This window comes from Rhinolophus sinicus, chromosome 3, assembly GCF_057876585.1.
Source record: "Rhinolophus sinicus isolate RSI-liver-muscle chromosome 3, RSI-T2T, whole genome shotgun sequence".
Taxonomy (NCBI): domain Eukaryota; kingdom Metazoa; phylum Chordata; class Mammalia; order Chiroptera; family Rhinolophidae; genus Rhinolophus; species Rhinolophus sinicus.
In genome coordinates, this window is record NC_142503.1 from 90278739 (window position 1) to 90298921 (window position 20183).

At 45.3% G+C, this 20183-nt stretch overlaps 1 protein-coding gene across 6 annotated transcripts; it reads right to left on the reverse strand.

The window, feature by feature from the left end:
* Positions 1-8529: 8529 nt before the first annotated feature.
* Positions 8530-17950, reverse strand: ZNF3 (zinc finger protein 3). 6 transcript variants are annotated; one of them, XM_019717648.3, is made up of 6 exons: positions 17829-17950; positions 16559-16651; positions 14416-14514; positions 12987-13078; positions 12575-12701; positions 8530-10745 (listed from the first exon to the last, which is right to left on the reverse strand). In XM_019717648.3, exons 3-6 carry the CDS (start codon positions 14468-14470, stop codon positions 9676-9678), a joined length of 1344 nt encoding a protein of 447 aa, XP_019573207.3. In that variant the 5' UTR covers positions 14471-14514; positions 16559-16651; positions 17829-17950; the 3' UTR covers positions 8530-9675. The 6 variants fall into 6 exon arrangements, with proteins under 6 accessions (XP_019573207.3, XP_074184625.2, XP_019573208.3 ...); XM_074328524.2 differs by having other exon boundaries at positions 14416-14548; XM_019717649.3 differs by having other exon boundaries at positions 16540-16651.
* Between the last annotated feature and the right edge of the window lie 2233 nt (positions 17951-20183).

The window sequence follows — 20183 nt, forward strand, 5'->3', positions numbered from 1 at the left end:
GAAGGATGAAGTACAGATTCATACTCCAACATACACAGATGAACCCGGACTTCATTATGCTAAGTGAAAGAAGCCAGACACAAAGACCACATAGTGCATGATTACGATTCCATTTATGTGAAGTGTTCAGAACAGGCACATCCATAGACAGAAACTAGACTGGTAGCTGCCTAGTGCAGTTGGGAGAAAATAGTGTGTGACTGCTAAAGGGTGCGGGTTTCTTTTTAGGGTGGTGAAAATGTTCTAAAATTGTGGTGGTGATTGCACAACTGGACAATAAACACGGAAAAATGCTCAACATAATTAGCTGTCAGGGAAATGCATATCAAAACTACAATGAAACCACTGAATTGTACACTTTAAATGGGTGTGAATTATATCTCAATTAAGTTATTTAAAAAAACACAAAGAGGGGCAGCCGGTTGGCTCAGTTGGTTAGAGCACAGTGCTCATAACATCGCCGGTTCGATTCCCACATGGGCCAGTCAGCTACGCCTTCCACAACTAGATTGAAAAAAAAATGACTTGATTTGGAACTGATGGTCCTGGAAAAACACATTGTTCCCCAATATTCCCAATAAAAATGAACAATAAAAAATAACAAAGAAACTCAATCAAACAAATACCTTGGGAGCATAAGGCACACACCGCACAGCTTCTGCTGAGAAGCCAGCCTTGGTGGAGCAGGGGAGGATTCATGCTGAGGAGAACCCTGGATGTCCACACATGCTGCTTCCTTCTTTCTTTCTTTCTTTCTTTCTTTCTTTCTTTCTTTCTTTCTTTCTTTCTTTCTTTCTTTCTTTCTTTCCTTCTTTCCTTCCTTCCTTCCTTCCTTCCTTCCTTCCTTCCTTCCTTTCTTTCTTTCTTTTTTTTTTTTTTTTTTTTTAAGATTTTTATTGGGGAAGGGGACAGGACTTTATTGGGGAACAGCGTGTACTTCCAGGACTTTTTCCAAGTCAAGTTGTTGTCCTTTCAATCTTAGTTGTGGAGGGCGCCATTCAGCTTCAAGTTGTTGTCCTTTCAGTCTTAGTTGTGGAGGGCACAGCTCAGCTCCAGGTCCAGTTGCCGTTGCTAGTTGCAAGGGGCACAGCGCACCATCCCTTGCTGGAGTCGAACCAGCAACTTTGTGGTTGAGAGCCCACTGGCCCATGTGGGAATTGAACCAGCAGCCTTTGGAGTTAGGAGCATGGAGCTCCAACCGCCTGAGCCACTGGGCGGGCCCCACATCCTGCTTCTTAGCAGGAGAAACTGCATCCGGGGGTCAGACATGGCTTGACATGAGAAAATTCATACTAGCAGTTACTACCCTTGCATGTACTAAGTGTAGGGGATTTTTCTATCAGAATTTCAACTAAATTAAGAATCACAGATTCTGTATGAGAAAACCCCTTCACATCTGACGATCTGAGTTTGAGAATGCAACCATTCCTAGATTGCAATGCCCCTCACTGTTCCTAGAATGTGGCAAGGACATTTCTTTTCAAGGGCCCTTTGCAGCTGCTGTTCCTTCTACTTGGCATGCTCCCCACTCCCAATATTAACATACTAGGGTTTTAGTAATCAGGGAAAGGTGGAAGGACATTGCGAATAGAGGGAACAGTACCAGCAAAGGCAGGGTGTTGGAGAGTAAATGACAAGCTCATGAGAGAAGATGCTGGGTGGGTCCTGGGGAGGCTGGTGGGTTGATGGGCCTTTAACGGTAGGTTGTGGAGTAGCTGATGGAAATCCCTGACAGGGCACCATGACAGTTCCTGAACAGGTGTGACATGAAGAAAATGGGGCAATAGGCTACCCCAGGCAATCATGTGCATCTGCTGTGGGAAGGTGTTTTTTTCATGTTTTACCCCCTTTCTTTCGCCTCCCGCCCCCCTCCTCCAGTTCAAGCCATTGTTTCTCAGTCTAGTTGTATAGGACACAGCTCCCTGGCCCTTGCTGGTATTATGAGCCTTGCGCTTCCCCCCGCACCACCCCCACCCCCTGCCCCGCTGAGGCAGTCAGGTCATCAGTCGTCGGTCAGCCGCTCAGGGCAGCTCACGCCAACCTCCAGAGAGAGCAGTTGTTCACAATCTTAGCTGTAGAGGGCGCAGCTCACTGGCCCATGTGGGAATCGAACCGACAACCTCGGTGTTAGGAGCGTGGCGTTCCAACCACCTGAGCCACTGGACCGGCCGGTAAGGTTTTTTATAGTGTAATCAGAGTAGGTAAGTATTACTGAGAAATTACATGTTCAAATCAGGGTATAAGACAGATGATATAAGTAGCTTTAAAAGCAATTTTGGGGGGTCATTTGTTACTCTTTATGATTCTGATGGTGCATCAGCTTCTTCCTACAGAAGAGATGATCTAAACTTTCTTTTCACTGGAACTTTTCATCTCGGTGGCCACACTATGATGAAGCAGACAGAAACGGGACAGAGGAGTGGCAATTGTACTTCATTCCTGGCAAGTTTTGTCTTAATGATTCCTGCCTGCCCATGGTCTTAAGTATCACCCACACCGAATGATACGCACAGGAATTCCTATATGTGGGTGTGAAAGTGGCAGTGACTGTGTAATGCCTGAGACCGTCTACGGCAGTATCTAGAGGGATATGATGAAGTCTTGAGGGAAAGAGAAGTCCCATGTTTGTGACTATAAGAGGTTGTCTATATTCTACCTATCCATGTTCTCAATTTAGCTTGAATGCTATTTCCTCAACGAAGCCTTTTGTGACCACCATGTGACCCACCCCTTCCCAAGCAGAACACACGCAAGCTTTTTTTGAATTCTCCCGTTTCATTCATAGAGATAGTACAGTGGTGTAATTAAGAGCCCAAGCTCTGGAGCCAGACTGCCTGGGTTTGAATCACTGCTCCACTTACTAGCAGTGTAACGTTGGGCAAGTTACTTAACCACTCTGTGTCGCAGTTTTGTCGTCTGTGAAATAGAGACATTAGTAGGACTAAGAGTCCATATGGTTGTTGTGAAGACAGTAAAGTTGAGCTTCATTATGATTACGGTTCGTTTCCTGGCATCTCATTCTGTCCTGCATTATCAATACAGGCTTCACCACTCCCATTAGACTGGAGCCCCCTACAGGGCAAGAACCATGGTTCACTTGTCTTTGTAACACCTACAGTACTTACTGACCTGCTGTTGAAGAGCTTCAAGGATCAGTGACAAGGCAGGGGTGTCGGAGGAGGGGTTGGGACCCCTCTGGTGGTCTGGGGAGGGTGTGATAAGGTAGATTAAGCCGGGCTTTGAGCTCCAAATGCCTTTGAATCTCACTGCACCATTTACTGTGCTCCTGGTGGACTCCCCTCCCTCCTTTCCTTCCTTCCTTCCTTCCTGAAGGGAATAGAAATGGGAGCAATAATAGACCACACCTCAGAATTGTTAAGAGGATTAAATGAGTTAATATATAAAGTGCTTACAACAATGCCTGACACATAGTAAGTGCTCGATGAATGTTCCTTATTACTTTTTTCTTAATTTTTTTCTGATTATGAAAGCAATATTTACTTGTAGTATTAAAGTGTGAAAATGTAGGCAAACCCACACCATAGTGAGGAAATGAGATGTATGAACAAATAAGTAACAGATGGGGGGACAAGCGCAATGAAAGTACACACCAGAGGCAGAGGCAGCTTGGAGGAAATGACCTCCGTGGGGTGGAAGGTGGCATGCACAATGCCCTGAAAAGGCTCCACACGAAAGGTGAAGCTCACGGTGATGTTTTCAAAGATGAATAGGAGTTTGTTAGGTGGACGAAGGGAGGGCATTCAGGAAGAACGAACAGCATGTGTAAAGGCACAGAGGTATTAAACACCATCTGTGCCCCTGTAATTGTAGTTCTGCATCGCTCTGGTGTGAAGTCGGGGTGGGGGGGGAGCTAGGAGGTAGGATGAGGAAGTAGGCAGGACTAGGAGATCAAAAGCCCTGCATCATGAAAAAGAATTTGGACTTTGACTAGGGGGATGAGAAGGGGCCACTGAAAGTTTCTGAGGCGGTGTCATCAATTAGCATTTAGAGAGAGAACTCATGCATAGGTATGAGCAAGGATTGGAGAAGACTTTGGAAACAAAAAGACCTGTAAGACTGGTCCCAAGTCCCAGACGAGTTAAGGACGGTCTAGGCCCATGCAGGAGTCACAGGAATGGGCAAGACAGGATGGGCTAGGATACTGATGGACAAGCTGTATGGGTGAGGAGATGGAGAGAAACAATGCAGCCAGAAAAGTTCCCAGGTTTCTGGCTTGGCTGACTGGGAAGTTGATATCAGTAACCAAAGAAGGGAATATACAAGGAAAAATACGCTTGTGGAGGCAGATAAGAATTGTCGTTCCGGGCGAAACCACTCTGGTGACCATATTTATCTTTGTATGCAGAAAATAGTCCATGTAATTTTTGCTTCATTTTAAAATCTTCAGTTCATTACTGACATATTTAAAATAATACACCTGACTAGTCTTTATTTTCTTGAAGTAGAAAAAAATTAAACTCTATAAGCAATTTATAAAAAAAATTGTCTTTGGGCTTTCAAAAATAATCTTTTAATTAAAAATTGTTAATGTTAAGATATTCTCCATCATCACGCCATGGTTTACACTCATCAGCTGATACATTTAGGTAAAACCAGGCTTTTTCCTTACTTGGAAACTTACTACATATCTTTTCCTAGAAGTATTTGTGTTGGATCTCAAAACACAGGCCTGACATGGGATGCATGGTGGGAAGGGAGCATCAGGAATGAAATGGCTTTTGCTGTGACTGACAACATCCTTGAAAACCTTATCTTGCCCATCCCTCTCATTTTGCAGATGCCAAGGCAAAGCCAGAAGCTAACAGAAGGCAGAAGCTCACAGGCAGGCAGAACTCAGCTCAACTTAATTCCCAGCGATCACAAGGCTCCTCCGTGGAATTGCTTGCTTTTGCCCAGTGCAATTAGCCTCTCATCCCTGAAGATAACTACAATAAAGTCAATCATCAGGGGTACCATTGAACGTTTCTGCGCTGAATGGGAGGTTGAAGATGGTTCAGGCCTTCCTGGACTCTGATTTTTATTGATTGGCTGTGAGGAGCTGGAGTAGGACATGGGAACATTATGGGTGAACAAACTCATAGGCATGAATGTATGGGGTGTGTGGGGGGCCTTGTTATCTTCTTGCTATTTGATGTGACAAAGATTCTTTGCTTGGCCAAACCTTACTCAGCCTCCTGAACCTTCTCCTAGGCCCATCTGTGCACTTCCTTTTGAAATCTAATTTTAGCAAGAACTCCCCTAAGTCAGTGCTTTAGCAAGAGTCCCCATCCTCCATATCTGAACCCCCTCATCCTCCGCCTGATCACCCTGACCTGTCTTCAGCAAGAACCTTGTTGGGTCCGTTTAGCCAAAACTCCTCTTACCCGATTTCCCCTTAGAAATTTTCCATCCACTGACCCCCAGCCTGTAAATTCCTTGGCTGTAAATTCCCACTGAATCATACTGTATTGAGAATTGAGCCCAATTCTATACTGAGGTCTCTTTTCCCCCCAATTACCAATAGTTCTGAATAAAATCAGTTTTTACCGCTCTGACTACTGTCCAGCTCTGGTTTTTGGGTTTTTTTTTTTTGTTTGTTTTAAGATTTTATTGGGGAAGGGGAACAGGACTTTATTGGGGAACAGTGTTTATTTCCAGGACTTTTTTTCCAAGTCAAGTTGTTGTCCTTTCAGTCTTAGTTGTGGAGGGCGCAGCTCAGCTCCAGGTCCAGTTGCCGTTACTAGTTGCAGGGGGCGCAGCCCACCACCCCTTGCGGGAGTCGAACCGGCAACCTTGTGGTTGAGAGGACATGCTCCAACCAACTGAGCCATCTGGGAGCTCAGCGGCAGCTCAGCACAAGGTGCCGTGTTCGATCTTAGTTGCAGGGGGCGCTGCCCACCATCCCTTGCAGGACTCGAGGAATCGAACTGGCAACCTTGTGGTTGAGAGCTCACTGGCCCATGTGAGAATCGAACCGGCAGTGCTCGGAGTTTGGAGCATGGAGCTCCAACCGCCTGAGCCACCGGGCCGGCCCTAGCTCTGGTTTTTCACACATCTGGTTTTCCGATGTGTGAAGAGGAGAGGTAAAGATTAAGGCCATGCAGATACGTAGAGACCAGCTCAAGGAAAACCTCGTACTACACAGCCAAGGAGTTTGAATTTATTCTGTAAGAAGGGAGAAGCCACTGAAACTTTTTGATAAAGAAGTGACACGATGGGTATAGTGCTTTGGGGAGATTAACTTGAGAGAAAATAAAGACAATAATCCATTAGGAGACTTTATATAGTCCAGGGGAGAATAAGGACTGGAAAGAATTCTAGGGTTAGCAGCAAAGGAAATGAAGAGGAGCTAGAACTATGAAGGGGATTATAGACTCATAATTAACAAGACAATCGCCTGAAATTCACTCTTCACACATGCCACCCCATCTCACATCCAAGCCACCTATGGGATGTGGTCCAGCCTCCCACTAAGTAGAGCAAGCCAGGGGGTCTTCTATTCTCTGATCTCATTGTCTTATCTCAGTGGGCAGTTCAACTGGAGTCCTTCATCTGTAATATGGAGTTATACCAACACCTGCCTCACACACAGACGGTTGTGAGGATTAAATGATTTAACGTATGAAAACCACTTGGAAAAGGGCCCGGCAGAGTATATGCCATGTGTGATCTGCTAGTACCATCACTTGGAAATCCCACCTTCTCCATCACCTCAACGCTGAAATCTTCCTGACAATATCTATTTTTCCACTCCATGCTAACCAAAACTGCCCAGGTCTTGACACTAGTTAGATGCAGAATGAGAACAATCCAAGAAAACCCTGAAGTTGTGATCCTGAGAGATTTGCAGAAATTATGAGGGGGCAGATTATCGGAAAAATGTATCTGGTTTGAAACACACCACTTGAAACTTTTAGAGGTCCAAGCGTAAATGCCCTGTAGTCTGCTGGAGACCGACGCCTGGAGCTTGGGAGAGATCAGTGCCACACTTGCAGACTGAAACTTATTTGCAGAGGTAACAGTTGAGGCCATGCAAGTAAATGCGTTCCAAGGATAATAGCACCAACTGATACCATGACTGGACATTAAGGATGCTGTTAGAGACTGATGGGAATAGGAATTATCAGAAGTTAGGTGAATAGAATGTTATGGAAGTACTTTCAAAGATGTGAAAAACAAATGGCCCCATCAGTCTCAGGTCCCACTGAGCTCTGAAGGAGTGAGTCACGAAGGGCGGTTCAGCATCTGGGGTGCAGTGCAGACTCTGGGCAGAGAAGGGGCTCGTCCTTCACGTGTAATGACTGTTCATCATGTAGTATTTTCCCTGTTCAGGGGACTCTCCCAGAGTTCACAGAAGTGCCATGCTCAAGGCCTACCCCTAACTGTCCTGCCTTGAACCTCCCCCCATTTACTACGTATTATCTGGCTTATAAGACCTAGCTCCAGTTTATCTCCTCCTGGAAATTTCCCCTAACTCTTCCATTACTATTTCTTTCTTCTCAAATTTTCAGGCTCTATCCTCAGAAATTCTTTTGTAAGTCTGACTTGGGGCTCAGAAACCTGCATTACTAACAAGCAGCCTAGTGATTCTAATACGAATAATTCATGGTCTACCCTTTGAAAAACAGTCCATTTGCAAGTATGCAGTGAACGTCAAAGATTCAAAATGTTTCGTTATAGCTTCAAAAAATTAAAAATGTATTAGGTGGTCAATGACAATGTCATCCAAAAATTTTCAGAGGCCAGAATTCCAGACATTTCGTCTTCTCCACTAGACTTTCATCTCAGCCTTCTCCCCGACTATAACATCCTCGCACCAATAGCCAAACTAGGAAATCTAAATATGCCCATGGCTACTCAATATCCAAGTACGCTCTTGTTGGCGACCCCATGCCCAGAAACACCTTTCTAGTTGTGGTTGCTGGTTGTAAGTACCATACTACACAGAATGACTACACATACTACACAGCACATAAAATCCTACGTGTGGGGCCGGCCCGGTGGCTCACGCGGTTAGAGCTCTGTGCTCCTAACTCTGAAGGCTGCCGGTTCAATTCCCACATGGGCCAGTGGGCTCTCAACCACAAGGTTGCCGGTTCAACTCCCACAAGGGATGATGGGCTGTGCCCCCTGCAACTAGCAATGGCAACTAGACCTGGAGCTGAGCTGCGCCCTCCACAACTAAGACTGAAAGGACAACAACTTGACTTGGAAAAAAGTCCTGGAAGTACACACTGTTCTCCAATAAAGTCTTGTTTCCCTTCCCCAATAAAAATCTTAAAAAAAAAAAAAAAAAAAAAATTAAAAAAAAATCCTACGTGTGGATATAAAGGTGGGAGCAACTGTGTAAATGACTGAATAGTTTATGGCAGCATCTAGAGGAATACGATGGAGTCTTGAGGGAAACAGGTCACGTTTGTGGCCTAAAGAGAAATTGTAAAAAAAAATTTTAAGATTATTAAAGATTGCATTTAATCAGTTTCATGTTGAAACTAAATTTGGCCCCCGCGCAAAAACACACTCGATCTCTCCTTCTGAAAAACTATTCTGTTTAATAGTGCATTTCATTTATGCTACAGGATGAGCAGGATTGGGAAAACATAATGAAAGGTTATCCCTTCAGCTGGGAAAACTCAGGGGCTCTAGCCTAACCCAGCCGTCAGGCTCAGGCCAGAGCCTTCCTTCTCTGGGCTTTGTTTTGTTTGAATTCATACTTTGTTGTTGGTTATAGAGGTGGAGTTAGGAGCAGTCTGGCTGCTGGGGCCAGAGGTCACAGGTCGTGTGACAGAGGGCAGGGCAAGCTGGCTGAGTTCCTTAAAAGCATCCTTAGTAACTAAGGGTTTAGATTAAATCCCTTTCCATCACAGGAGTGGTGAGAGGAATTGGGAGAGACGAGGAAACAGAGTCCAATGCTAAATGCTTTTGATCCACTCCCTCATGTTAGACTCACTGATTAGACAGATTTCCCCATTAGTCCTAGCACAACAGGGAATGATGAGGGGTTCTCAGACGAAATTGCCAGAATGTTTTTGGAAACTTGGTCTTGCTTCTCCAAGAGCCCTAAAGAACAGTCACCACAGAAATCCCCTCTTGCCCTCCTCAATAAAGTAACAAATCCCTCAGCACTGAATTTCCACAATTAGTGAACTCGTTCAAGAAAACAGCACATTCCTTATCAAAACTTAAAGCTGGATTAGGAACAGTGGCTTTCAAATACAGCCTCTGCCCCTTCTTAGCAAGTAACGACTCAGAACATTCTTTCCACTGCCTTCTGCACTGACTATACTGACTCCAACTCTTAGAGGAATCCTTAGTTTTGTTCCTACTGTGCTTCCATCTACACCTTGGAAAGAAAGGCCCTCTTGGTGTGAGAAAAATGGTCTAGTGCAAACTCCCTTCCAAAGCGGAAGGTAATTGGTCCCAGAGCTTCCCTCTAACCACAGCACTTTAAATTGCTGCTTGCCTCGTAATTTTTCAAGTCTGGTATCATTCCTGGGGAAACTGCCTAGGTTGCTAATCACAGTGCCAGGATGATTTGCCCAATTTGCCCCATTCTCTAAAGTGAAAGGTTTGTGCCAGAAGGGACACATCCTAAGTTGTTCGTACTTTTATAGTAAGGCAGGAGCTCTTTAGGTTCAGAGGAACTGAGAAAAACAGGTGTGGCGTGTGGCTCTTTCATGTCGACTCCCTGATATTTAATTCAGCAGTAACTCTGAGAGAACTTTTGCTCATTCCCATTACGTTCAAAGGCTTCTCTCCAGTGTGAATTCTCTGATGGCGAACAAGAGCTGAGCTATACCTAAAGGCTTTCCCACACTCACTACATTCATAGGGATTTTCCCCTGTGTGGATTCTTTGATGCTGAATAAGGCCTGAACTATAGGTAAACTTCCCTCCACATTCCATACATTCATAGGGCTTCTCTCCAGTGTGGATTCTCTGGTGCTGATAGAGGTGTGAACTCTGGCTGAAGGCCTTCCCACACTCATTACATTCATAGGGCTTCTCTCCAGTGTGGATTCTCTGGTGATGAATAAGGGTGGAGCTCCTACTGAAGGCCTTCCCACATTCATTACAAGCATATGGTTTCTCTCCAGTGTGGATTCTCTGGTGGTGAGTAAGGGTGGAGCTCCAGCTAAAGGTTTTCCCACACTCGGTACATTCATAAGGTTTCTCCCCAGTGTGGATTCTTCGATGTAGAATGAGAGCAGAGCTACAGCTGAAGGTCTTCCCGCAATCATTACATTCATAAGGTTTCTCTCCAGTGTGGATCCTCTGATGCTGAATCAGATGTGAGCTCTGGCTGAAGGCCTTCCCACATTCACTACATTCATAGGGTTTTTCCCCAGTGTGGATTCTCTGATGTTGAATAAGGTCTGAAGTTCGATTAAAGCTCTTGCTACATTCATCACACTTATGGGGTCTGTCTCCCACAGGAAGTCTCTGATGTGAAATAAGACTGGAACTTACAGTAAAGCTGTTCCCAAAATCATTACATTTCTCACTTCTCTCTCTCGTGGGGGTTAGCTTTTCCTCAACTGTCACTTGATGAAAATCTTGTATCTTCCTATTCAGTCTTTCTCCAGAGGAAGTTCCCAACTGCCTCTTTAGACTGACTTCTTGTTCATAGGCTTCTTCAAACTTAAGACCCTGAGAAATATCCTTTTGGAATCGTCCCAATAGCACCCCGTGTGATCCTGTTTCTTCAGAAATTTCTTGATCATGCTCAGTTCTGCTCTCACCATCTGGCACAATACAAAATACAAACGTCATTTGTTCCTTATGAAAGAATCAAAAACCAAAGAACAGGAAAATCACATGTATGCCTCTCTATCTGCCCAGGCGGTGTATAGCTTTGGCAGAATCAAAGAAATGGGTAGAGGAAACAGGGAAGGAGAAAGGCAGGAAGCAAAATTGAGACAATAGCTGGAGGTATAGAGAAGTTGGGTATGTAAGTTGGGTATGCATCGGGCAACAGCAGGGAACCAAAAATAAAAGAGAAAGGACATGTTATTTAATGAAGTGACAAAGTCCTCAGAGAAGTTAGAGACTATAGATTAGGGAGTGATGACTACCAGAAGTTTTAAAAAAGGGGGTGGGGGCGTGGCCCAATAGCTCAGTTGGTTGGAGCGCAAGCTCTGAATAGGATTGCCAGTTCGATTCCTACATGGGCCAGTGAGCTGCGCCCTCCACAACTAGATTGAAGGACAACGACTTGGAGCTGATGGGCCCTGGAGAAACACACCGTTCCCCAATAAAATAAAATAAATTTTTTAAAAGTGGGGACAGTGATGAGAAACAGTAGCAGAGCAGGAAGGAGAAACAAGGGTGAGGCCACTAGTGACCCCCACAGCCCTAGGTGAAAAGAACACTCATGTCTGTAGTTCCACATATGCCAAATCCATGGCAACAGGCAAAAGACAGAGTTAATTCATCTCTGGGCCCTGGGCCTAGAAGGCTGTGCTGATGTGAGACTATGTAAACAATTTCCATTTTGACTTCTCTATTTTCACTGCCTTAGGGTTTCTAAAGGGAACTTGAGGCACAGAGGATAAGTATAAAGGGTCTAGATGTTAGCATTTTTAGTTTGTCAGTATTTTCAAAAGTAAACACTGGGCAATGAGTGTCAGGGATAGGAATAGCTGTTTCTCCCTCACCCAAACAGGTCCTCTCAGGACCTCTCTGTTCTCATTTCCCTGCAAACCCAGGACCATCGGCCCTTCCTCTTATTCCAGCCCAGAGATGATGTCGAAACTCAGAAATGGGAATCCTTCTCATGGGGAAAGACCTGGGACAAGGCTTATTCTGCTCATACGGAGCAGTCCCAGAGCTCAATCCCAGACCCAGGATCTGTAGAGGACAAAAGGAAATGTCAGGAAGGTCTCAAATGGGATTTAGGAGGACCCCGTGGCATTGCTCAGGAAAATGTTCTCACTGAAAGTGGGTGACGGACAAGGAAGTAACAGCCCATAGACTATAAGAAGCGAATTGCTCCCTCTAACAAGCTGAAATTTCTACAAGAGCAGCAGTTACACTAGGTTCTGAACAAAGCAACAAGTCCCTAGGAGAAGTTCAACAGAGAAAGGGAGGAGACAGACAGAGTTCCAGAATGTTCACTTGGGCACAGAGCAGTACCTCGCATGTTCAGGGATCCCAATATGCTAATCTTTTGGAAAAGTCTCTGGATTCTCTGTTAAATACTAAGAATAACGTGGAAAAAAGTACCATATTTGGACTTATAAGACCAGGGGTTTGAGTTCTTATACTCACCAGCTATAGGACTGTATGTAAAGCATTTAATACCTCTGATCTCTTTCCTCACCTATAAAATGAGGATAATTCTAGCTACCCGGATTGCTTTGTTTCTGTGAGGATTAAATGAGAGAGTACATATAAAAGCTCTTTATAAACTGCAAATTACTGTACAAATAGGAGTTACTACTATTATCATTGTTAGAATTTTCTGAGACTAAGTCAATCCTTCATGAATTATTTGCAGTGACTCAACTGTTACCAGCAAAAGAGAAGCACAGAAATGCCAAGAGAGTTTTATTAAGAAAGCGTAACTCCTTACCCAGCAAGAACACATTCCTGTAGTTCTCCAGCATCACATCTCTGTAGAGATCCCTCTGGGCGGGTTCCAAACGCTTCCACTCCTTCCGGATGAAGTACACAGCTACGTCTTCAAACGTCACCAATTCCTGAAACAACATGGACATGCATGCGACTTCACGGTGAGGGGGGGACTAGCGACACCAAATAAACAATCCGGGACAGGGTGGAATGATGCATATTTGGGAAACGGGGGAAAGGAGATCAGGGCGGAGAGAGCCAAGAGTCCAAGAAAGAAAGACCCGCTATACAGCAGGAAAGGGCGACGGTCCGGATGGAGGGAATCGTGGTTAGGGCCCAGAATGGGATGGTGCTGCACCAAAAGGTTCCACGAAATGGGACAGAAAAGACAGGTAAGGGGAGCCACAGCTTACCTGGGACTTGGCCTTTAGGAGTGCGGCTGCCAACATCTCATCCCCCAGACTGTCCTTGTTGGAAAATGCAGCCACTTTTGAGGAAGGAAGAGCTGAGGACAATGAAAAAGGGTCCATGAGAGAGTCTATCTGCTCTCGGGCCTCCCGACCTACAGAAACCTCATAGGGCCTCTGGGACAACCTCGGCCTCCTGCCCTCTGACATTTCGAAGTTCAGGTACTCTGCAGCCACTAAAGGTGCTCGCCACAGGTACATTCAGTGTGGGCCCACCACGAGATGTCCAAAGCCCTGCTGATTCCTGCTCTCCGATCTGCACTCGGTCCCCTCCTTTCTCTCCAGTCACTCTGCTGTCAATGAAACTTGCCTCATCCTACTGTTAGAGTGTGTTCTTGACCATCCTCCCACACTTGGCCAGAAACATAGGCTGTCAGCTCATGTCCCTTCCACCATTCACCACATCTCTGAACTCAAACTCTTGCATGAAGTTCTCTTGGACCAGAGGAAAACTAAGATCCGATTTTAGGTTCACCCCAACTCTGACTGAAGACAGAACACTCAGAGCTCTTCTCCACTCCCACAACAAATCTACAAATCTCAAAACAATACAAATGTTTCCTGTTTCTGTGCTTGGTCACCTATCTTTTTCTGTAATTCTTAGGTTAATATTTTTCTCAGAGACTCTAAATCCCTAGATACTAGATTCTGCAGAATCATCCAGACAAAAAGGTCCTTAAATGCTTCCCTGATAAGCACGGGAATAATACCCATTAGGACTGAAGCTGGCTCCAACTCCCAAAGTCATGAAAGCAGTCTATGAAAGCAAAATACAAATACTTTTGTGGTTTTCTATCCATTTTTTCCTTTTGCCTGTGACCTACAAAACAATTCCCAAGAGCCTCCTCTAAGCAAATGGTGCTAAAGAGCACAAATCAGGACTATGAAGTTGGCTATTACAAAGGGCCTGAAAGATAGAATTCGGTGACTGTCAGTTTTCTTAATCCCGCACAATGAACCCACAGTCCTTAAAAATGCCTCAGCTATAGGGCGGCCTGTTAGCTCAGTTGGTTAGAGTGCGGTGCTCTTAACAAGGTTGCTGGTTCGATCCCCACATGGGCCACTGTGAGCTGCGCCTTCCACAACTAGATTGAAACAACTACTTGACTTGGAGCTGCTAATGGGTCCTGGAAAAAACACGCTTAAAATAAATAAAGTTAAAAAAAAATACCTCAGCTATAAAACTTATCAAGCAGTACATTAATTACTGGCTTCAGTCAGCCTTCCCCACTCAGCTGTGACTTCCTAAACAACAAGAACTGTGTCTTATCCATGTCTGGATTCTAACAGTCAGCCTAGTACATAGTGAATGAGAGATTTCAATAGATGACTGCTGAAGGACTGAATAAAAGAATGAATGAATCCTATTCCTTACCACTCTCAAGCAGGGCCTGAGGTTCCTGAGATACATGATCAGCCTGAGTTTCCATGGGTAGGGCCAGAAGCTCCGTCTCTGCTCTCCTATTTGCAGACTCTGTAAGAAGCAGGTTTTGAATGAGGAGGAAGCACTGCAGAAACAAAAGTTCAAGGTTCAAAGATTTAAAAAAACAGCCCACCTCCTGAATACAGAAAGGAGGAACTAGCATTTAATTCATTACTCAGGAACAGCAAGAAGAAAGGCGGCAACTGGGACTAGTGTGGAATATACACACCCACTCCCTGTGATGAGACCACAGGAGGATCACTAAAAAGGCCCAAGTTCCTCCACAATATCTCACCTTTGGCTCCCCCCACACATGGAGGAATATTTATTACAACAAAAAACGGGGAACACCAGTGCCAAATAATATTAACAGAAGGAAATACTGAGTAACTATCAAAAATACGAAAAATTCAGAGTAAAGAGAAAAAGAGAGTGTACACATAGATCGCAAACTGTGTATGCATCATACCAACTTTTTAAGACTATTCGGGATAACTGATAAAGCTATTTGTTTATAGAGGAGGAAAAAACCCACAAACATTAGAATTGGTAGGAGGGAAAAAAAACTTGCTTCATTAGGTTTCGAAATGAAGGTTTAAATGAAGGTTTAAATGAAAACTTGCTTCATTAGGTTTTAGGTGTTATAGTTAGAGGAAAAGAGGCCATGAAATAGCACCCAAATAACAGAGAACAGAGAAACTTTCCACGAGTTCTCTGTCTCTCATTTTAAAAAAGCTGGGGAAACACCACCTATCTCACAGAACTAGGGCAAATAGCTCAAATCCATTAAATTAAATAAGATAAATTCTTCCTCTCCTTTCTTTCTAAAAGTTGTCTGCTTTCAGTCCCAAAGCTGGGATATTACTGAGGAACTTGGGCTTTTTTCTGATCCTTGCGAGTCTCATTACAGGGAGTGGGTGTATATATTCACCCAGATCTAAAAGACTAGTGCCAGTTGCTGTGTGTCCTCTCACTGAGAAGGTAGCAGCGAACTTTCTTGTTTTTTCTCCCTTCTCTCCTAATACATTTCCTTGGGTCAGAGTGTTAAGTCCCTGAGCAGAGACTAATTATTACTTATGACTGTTTCTATCCCTACTAATGTCCATACTTGCCAGATGCAACGGCAATCAAAGAGATTTGTTCTCTGTGGCTCTAGGGAATAAAATGTAACCTTAGCGCCTAGACTGAGGTTTGGATTTCAAGTAGAAGTTTCCATTTCACACTTGAATGCTGTGGCAAGAATCAACAGACCTAGAACAGATGCAGCAGCCACCAAAGCATACTTACACTTAGGCAAGAGTAAAGAACAAAAACCTTCCATTTTGTCCACCTCCCTCTCCGGATCTGTTTATGTGCTCATAGAACAAACATCTATTGCATGCCAACAATATTGCAAGGCATTACTGAAAGGAGTCGAAAATCAGGAATGCATACGGTATTTGCTTCATTGTTACAGACTACTGCATTCATGTAAGACAGAAAAAGGGGAGAGGCCCTGTCTGAGAGCCACTGAGAGTTCAGAGAACTCTAATCTTTGGGCAACAAAGGGGTATAAAATACTCACCACCAACGCCATTACAGTGAAAAGCACTGAATCAAGCATGAGCCAGGCCCACCAGATCAAGGTAGGTGACACACCCTCTTGCCACCATCATCCTCCCATCTGGGTCCCTTTAACTCTGTGTCCAAGCCAGCCATCTTGTTGTTCCTGTCAACCAACTTTACAATTTCCAGGACTGTTTCTAAGCAATCACCCCCAACAAATCAGCTCTCAGTCCAAACTCTCCTTAGAAAGGAAAGTCAGAGGCTGTGACTCCAGAGAAAAAAAGTGACGCTCCCTTCTCACAGCTGGGTTAACCAAAGCTGGAACTCAAAGGCATATTGTTGAGAACAAGTCCCCAGTGTCTGGATCAGTAAACAATGTTTCACAGAAAGAAAAATCTCTATTGTGTCCCCACAGCTTCAGGTGCAGGCAGAGCCCTTCGCTTGCTCCACTGCCAACCCCTCTCCCTGGAACTGTTTCTGTGGACTGAGAAAGATGACCTGGTGATGCAAACGAGTCATGGAACGCTTTACCTGCTGGATTCTTTTCTACCTTCCTTGGAGTTATCACTAGTAGGCCAGAGCAGAAATTATTGAGAGCCTGTGTTCAAGTTCCCGGGAATTCTGACTTTAGTTGATGCCAATGCTGTATGATTTAAAAAAAAAAAAAAAATTGAAATATTCAGGTAAACTTCACTTCTAATACAGATGTTTATAGATAAGGGGGAAAAAAGGACACTGTCTAATAACTACCAATTAAGACCACAACTGGTATTTGCATTGCACCCTTAGAGCTGAAAGGGAACTGAAGGTTCTCCCTGTCAATCTCCCACCCAGTGTAAGTAACACTTTCTCAAGTTGCAACGTTCTGTCAGCTAACTTGCTACAGCTAACTTGTTACGTGCTCTTAATACTTCAGCAAGGAGTCTATTTGCTGCACATTTAGCCATCAGAGGTCTTCAGAGGTAAACTGAAAAATCTATCCCCTTGGACCTTCACCCCATAGAGACCTAGTGCCCTACGGAGCTTAAATTATAGAATCTTTTTCCACACAACTGTCTAAAACCAAATGATGCCCACGCGCCACAAACTTTCCTTGGGGATAAACACCTAGTTTCTCTAGTCCACAGATTTCAGGTTTATCATCCAGTTACTTATCCTCTAGTAGTTTACACACGCCCTGCAGAGCGTAAACACCGGTCTGTGTTCAATCCCACTTCAAAAACGGATCAAATCAGGGACCCAAAACAACTGAAAATGGGAGCCAGACACAGTTGTACCACTCCCCCTAAAAGACTCGATTTACGGGGCGCCAGCGGATTATTCCCGGAATCTGAGCTTGCATTCCCTCCCAGACCTAATTCTAACTGTGCACACTTCGGAGAACTCATTCCCTGATCCTCAGACCCACCTAAGTAAAAACAGAGCTCCACTCCTGACGAGGGGCCGAATAACTGTGTAAACCTCAACGAAAAGTGTCTCGGAGAACTACCAAATTAAGGTCGCTGTCATCAGTTGTTTTATTAAAGAGAGAGAAGCTTCTACAACCGTAATGGAACTTTTAAGTGCTCGAGCTGTGCGCTAAGTCACAAGACCAGCACCAGAGCCCCTTTCTTCTCTCCCACGCAGAGTCCCTCTCAGCGGAGGAGGTCCCCGGGGAAACGGAGTCCGGGACCCGCGGCGGCGGAGGGAGTGGCGCCTCCCGGCACCCTGCTCCGGGAGGGCCTGGGTACCCCACGGGACTCAGCGGCACGGACACCACCCCCTTCCCCGGTGACTACAGTCTCCGTCTCACCGCGAGCCGCGGGGGCGGCCGGACTCACCCTGGGGACAGGGACGGGAGACTTGGGGGGCCGGACAAAGACCAGGCCCCGCTGGACACTGTCACAGACCCACACACCGGGGACAGAACAAAGAACGGAAGCTCCCTCCGTTTCGCTTCCGGGTCGGTCCTATTTTGCCACCTACCCCACCCCCGTGGCCCCCACGCCCACCTGTTCTCTCTAGGAAAATAGGAGGTCTTTGCCTCTCGGTGGTTTGCAACCTCCAGGCCTCTCTCGCGAGGCGAGGGTTCAGGGCCGGAACACGAACGCGGCACTGCAGCCCCCGGTTCCCGCCGCCCGCCAAGCCGCGCCCCCTGCTGGCCGGGCTGGGCGGGATGCCGCACACCTCCGCCTCCGGGCGTGTGCTCGGGCACCGCGGGCCCGGGAGGGTGCGGAAGGGGTGCGAGAGGGGTCATGGGGGAAACGGGGTCCACCGGCTCGCGCTCCACACGTGGTCTCCCGAGAGGCAGCCAAGGGCTGAGGAGAGCGCCCAGTGCCCGAGGGACCAGGGTCCAAGCCAGGGCCAGAGCCAACCCATAGCAAACTTGGGAAAGATTCAGCTATATAAAAAATTCACCCTTATTTGAAATTTACAAATAAACCAAGTCTATGCTTCCAAACGAAGTTTTCTGTGTGTATCTTGGCCCAGGGCAGGACTCCCCAAAATAGTTCACAATAGCATATTGATTATTTTGAATTAAAGTTATTTAGGAAACTGCCAATACAAAGAGAACACTCTGACCTCTCTGTGTGGCCCCTAAAAACAGATCAATCTCGCACCTGAAAGCTGCCCTGCTCCTAGAGGGAAAGACACCCTTATCACTAGAGTTAAGGAATCCAGAGCGGAAAAGTTTACGTAAACAAACCTTGTTACACTATTAATTTACTACCCAAGCCCAAACTTTGTTTAGATTCCTACCTAATGAGCATCCAAACCTAGGTATCCTGTAGATTCTTCACAAATTTATTATCTTTGTCCAAAAAGTATTAAAAGATGGCTCTGGTCCATCATTTCTCAGTGCTATCTGTGATCTGTGTCCACTTTAAAAAAATTTTTTCCCTCCTATTAATCTAGTCTTTTGTCAATTTTACTAGTACAGCTGTAAGAACTCAGGAAGGGTAGTGGGGGAATTCCCCCTCCCCAACAGTTTCATGTAAAAATGCCCCCCTTTAAATTACTAAAATCTGAAAACATTCCAGCCCATCAGTTATTGTGAGGACAAACCTGTACAAGGTATGACAGAAAAACTAGTTGGGGAAGTTACTGATCCAAGAAAACAGGTGAAGCTCCATCAATGTGATGAATGTGTGGAAATGCTTGAGGGAATGAGGGTCAAGGCTTTGTGGTTCACTCACTTTTATGCCCTCACAGGAGGAGTCCTGCAAGTGTTGGAATCCAGTCCTTACAGATTATATACAAAACAAAATCCTGTTATCTCCTGAGGAACTGGGGCTCTCTGGGTCCCTCTTAAAGCCCTGCCTCACATTTGATCCCGATTTTTATTGCATATTTACAGCGCACCCACTCATCTCTGTGAATGCAACAGACCTTGCTCTCTGGTGATGTCACCGGAGAGTGAGTCCTTCTGGCACAATGTCCAGGTTCTTGGCGTCTCGAGCAAAGAATTGAACGAGACACAGAAATAAAGTGGTGAAAGAGTTGTTTATTAGGAGAGATAGTACACTTCAAAGAAATAGAAGTGGACACGAGCAGTCGAGAACAGCTCAAGGGCCCAAGGTGGCATTATCAGGAGCAAAAGTACACTCCAAAGAGTTTGGAGCAGGGTAAGCAAAAGACCAGGCTCAAAAAGCAAACGGCCCAAAGGGCCAAGGGCCGGGGCTCATAAAGGGCCTGACTGTGAGGACTTGGAGTTTTTATCTTTTTCTCTCCAATTGGTTGTTCCTTTCCAGGCAAGGGACCACTTGATTGACACTTGAGATTGACAAGAGGCTATTACTACATCTTTTTAGACTGCACAGGTGTGAGTGGCTGGTTTGATCTAGTTGGGTATCTTGTACCCATTTGTCTACAATGAAAAAGGGAAGTTTTGGACAAAGAGGGGAGGTCTTTGGGGTGGTAATGCAGAGACCCGATGTTCATCTCTAACTGCCTGCCTTGTTTTCCCCTTGAGAGAGGAGATCCCCATAACATCTCTATGGGAAGTTGAGGGACAGAAGGTCTGTTTTTCTGTATCTACTTCCCGCTGGGCAGGGGCCTAGAGCTGTCCCTACCTATTGGGGGATTCACGAAACTCTCGCTGTATCTGATCTTAGATGAGAGGAAGGGGTCTCAAGATCTGCCTGGAAGACTGAGTTGGCTTCTTTGGTTGCAACTGGCAATCTTGCTGGGATATC

Coding starts and splice junctions, on each gene's coding strand:
- ZNF3 (XM_019717648.3), bottom strand. CDS start 14,470: ATGGAAACTCAGGCTGATCATGTATCTCAGGAACCTCAGGCCCTGCTT. Junction 13,079..14,415: donor TCAGGCCCTGCTTGAGAGTG/GTAAGGAATAGG, acceptor CATTGTCCTCAG/CTCTTCCTTCCTCAAAAGTG. Junction 10,746..12,574: donor CAGGAATGTGTTCTTGCTGG/GTAAGGAGTTAC, acceptor GTATTGTGCCAG/ATGGTGAGAGCAGAACTGAG.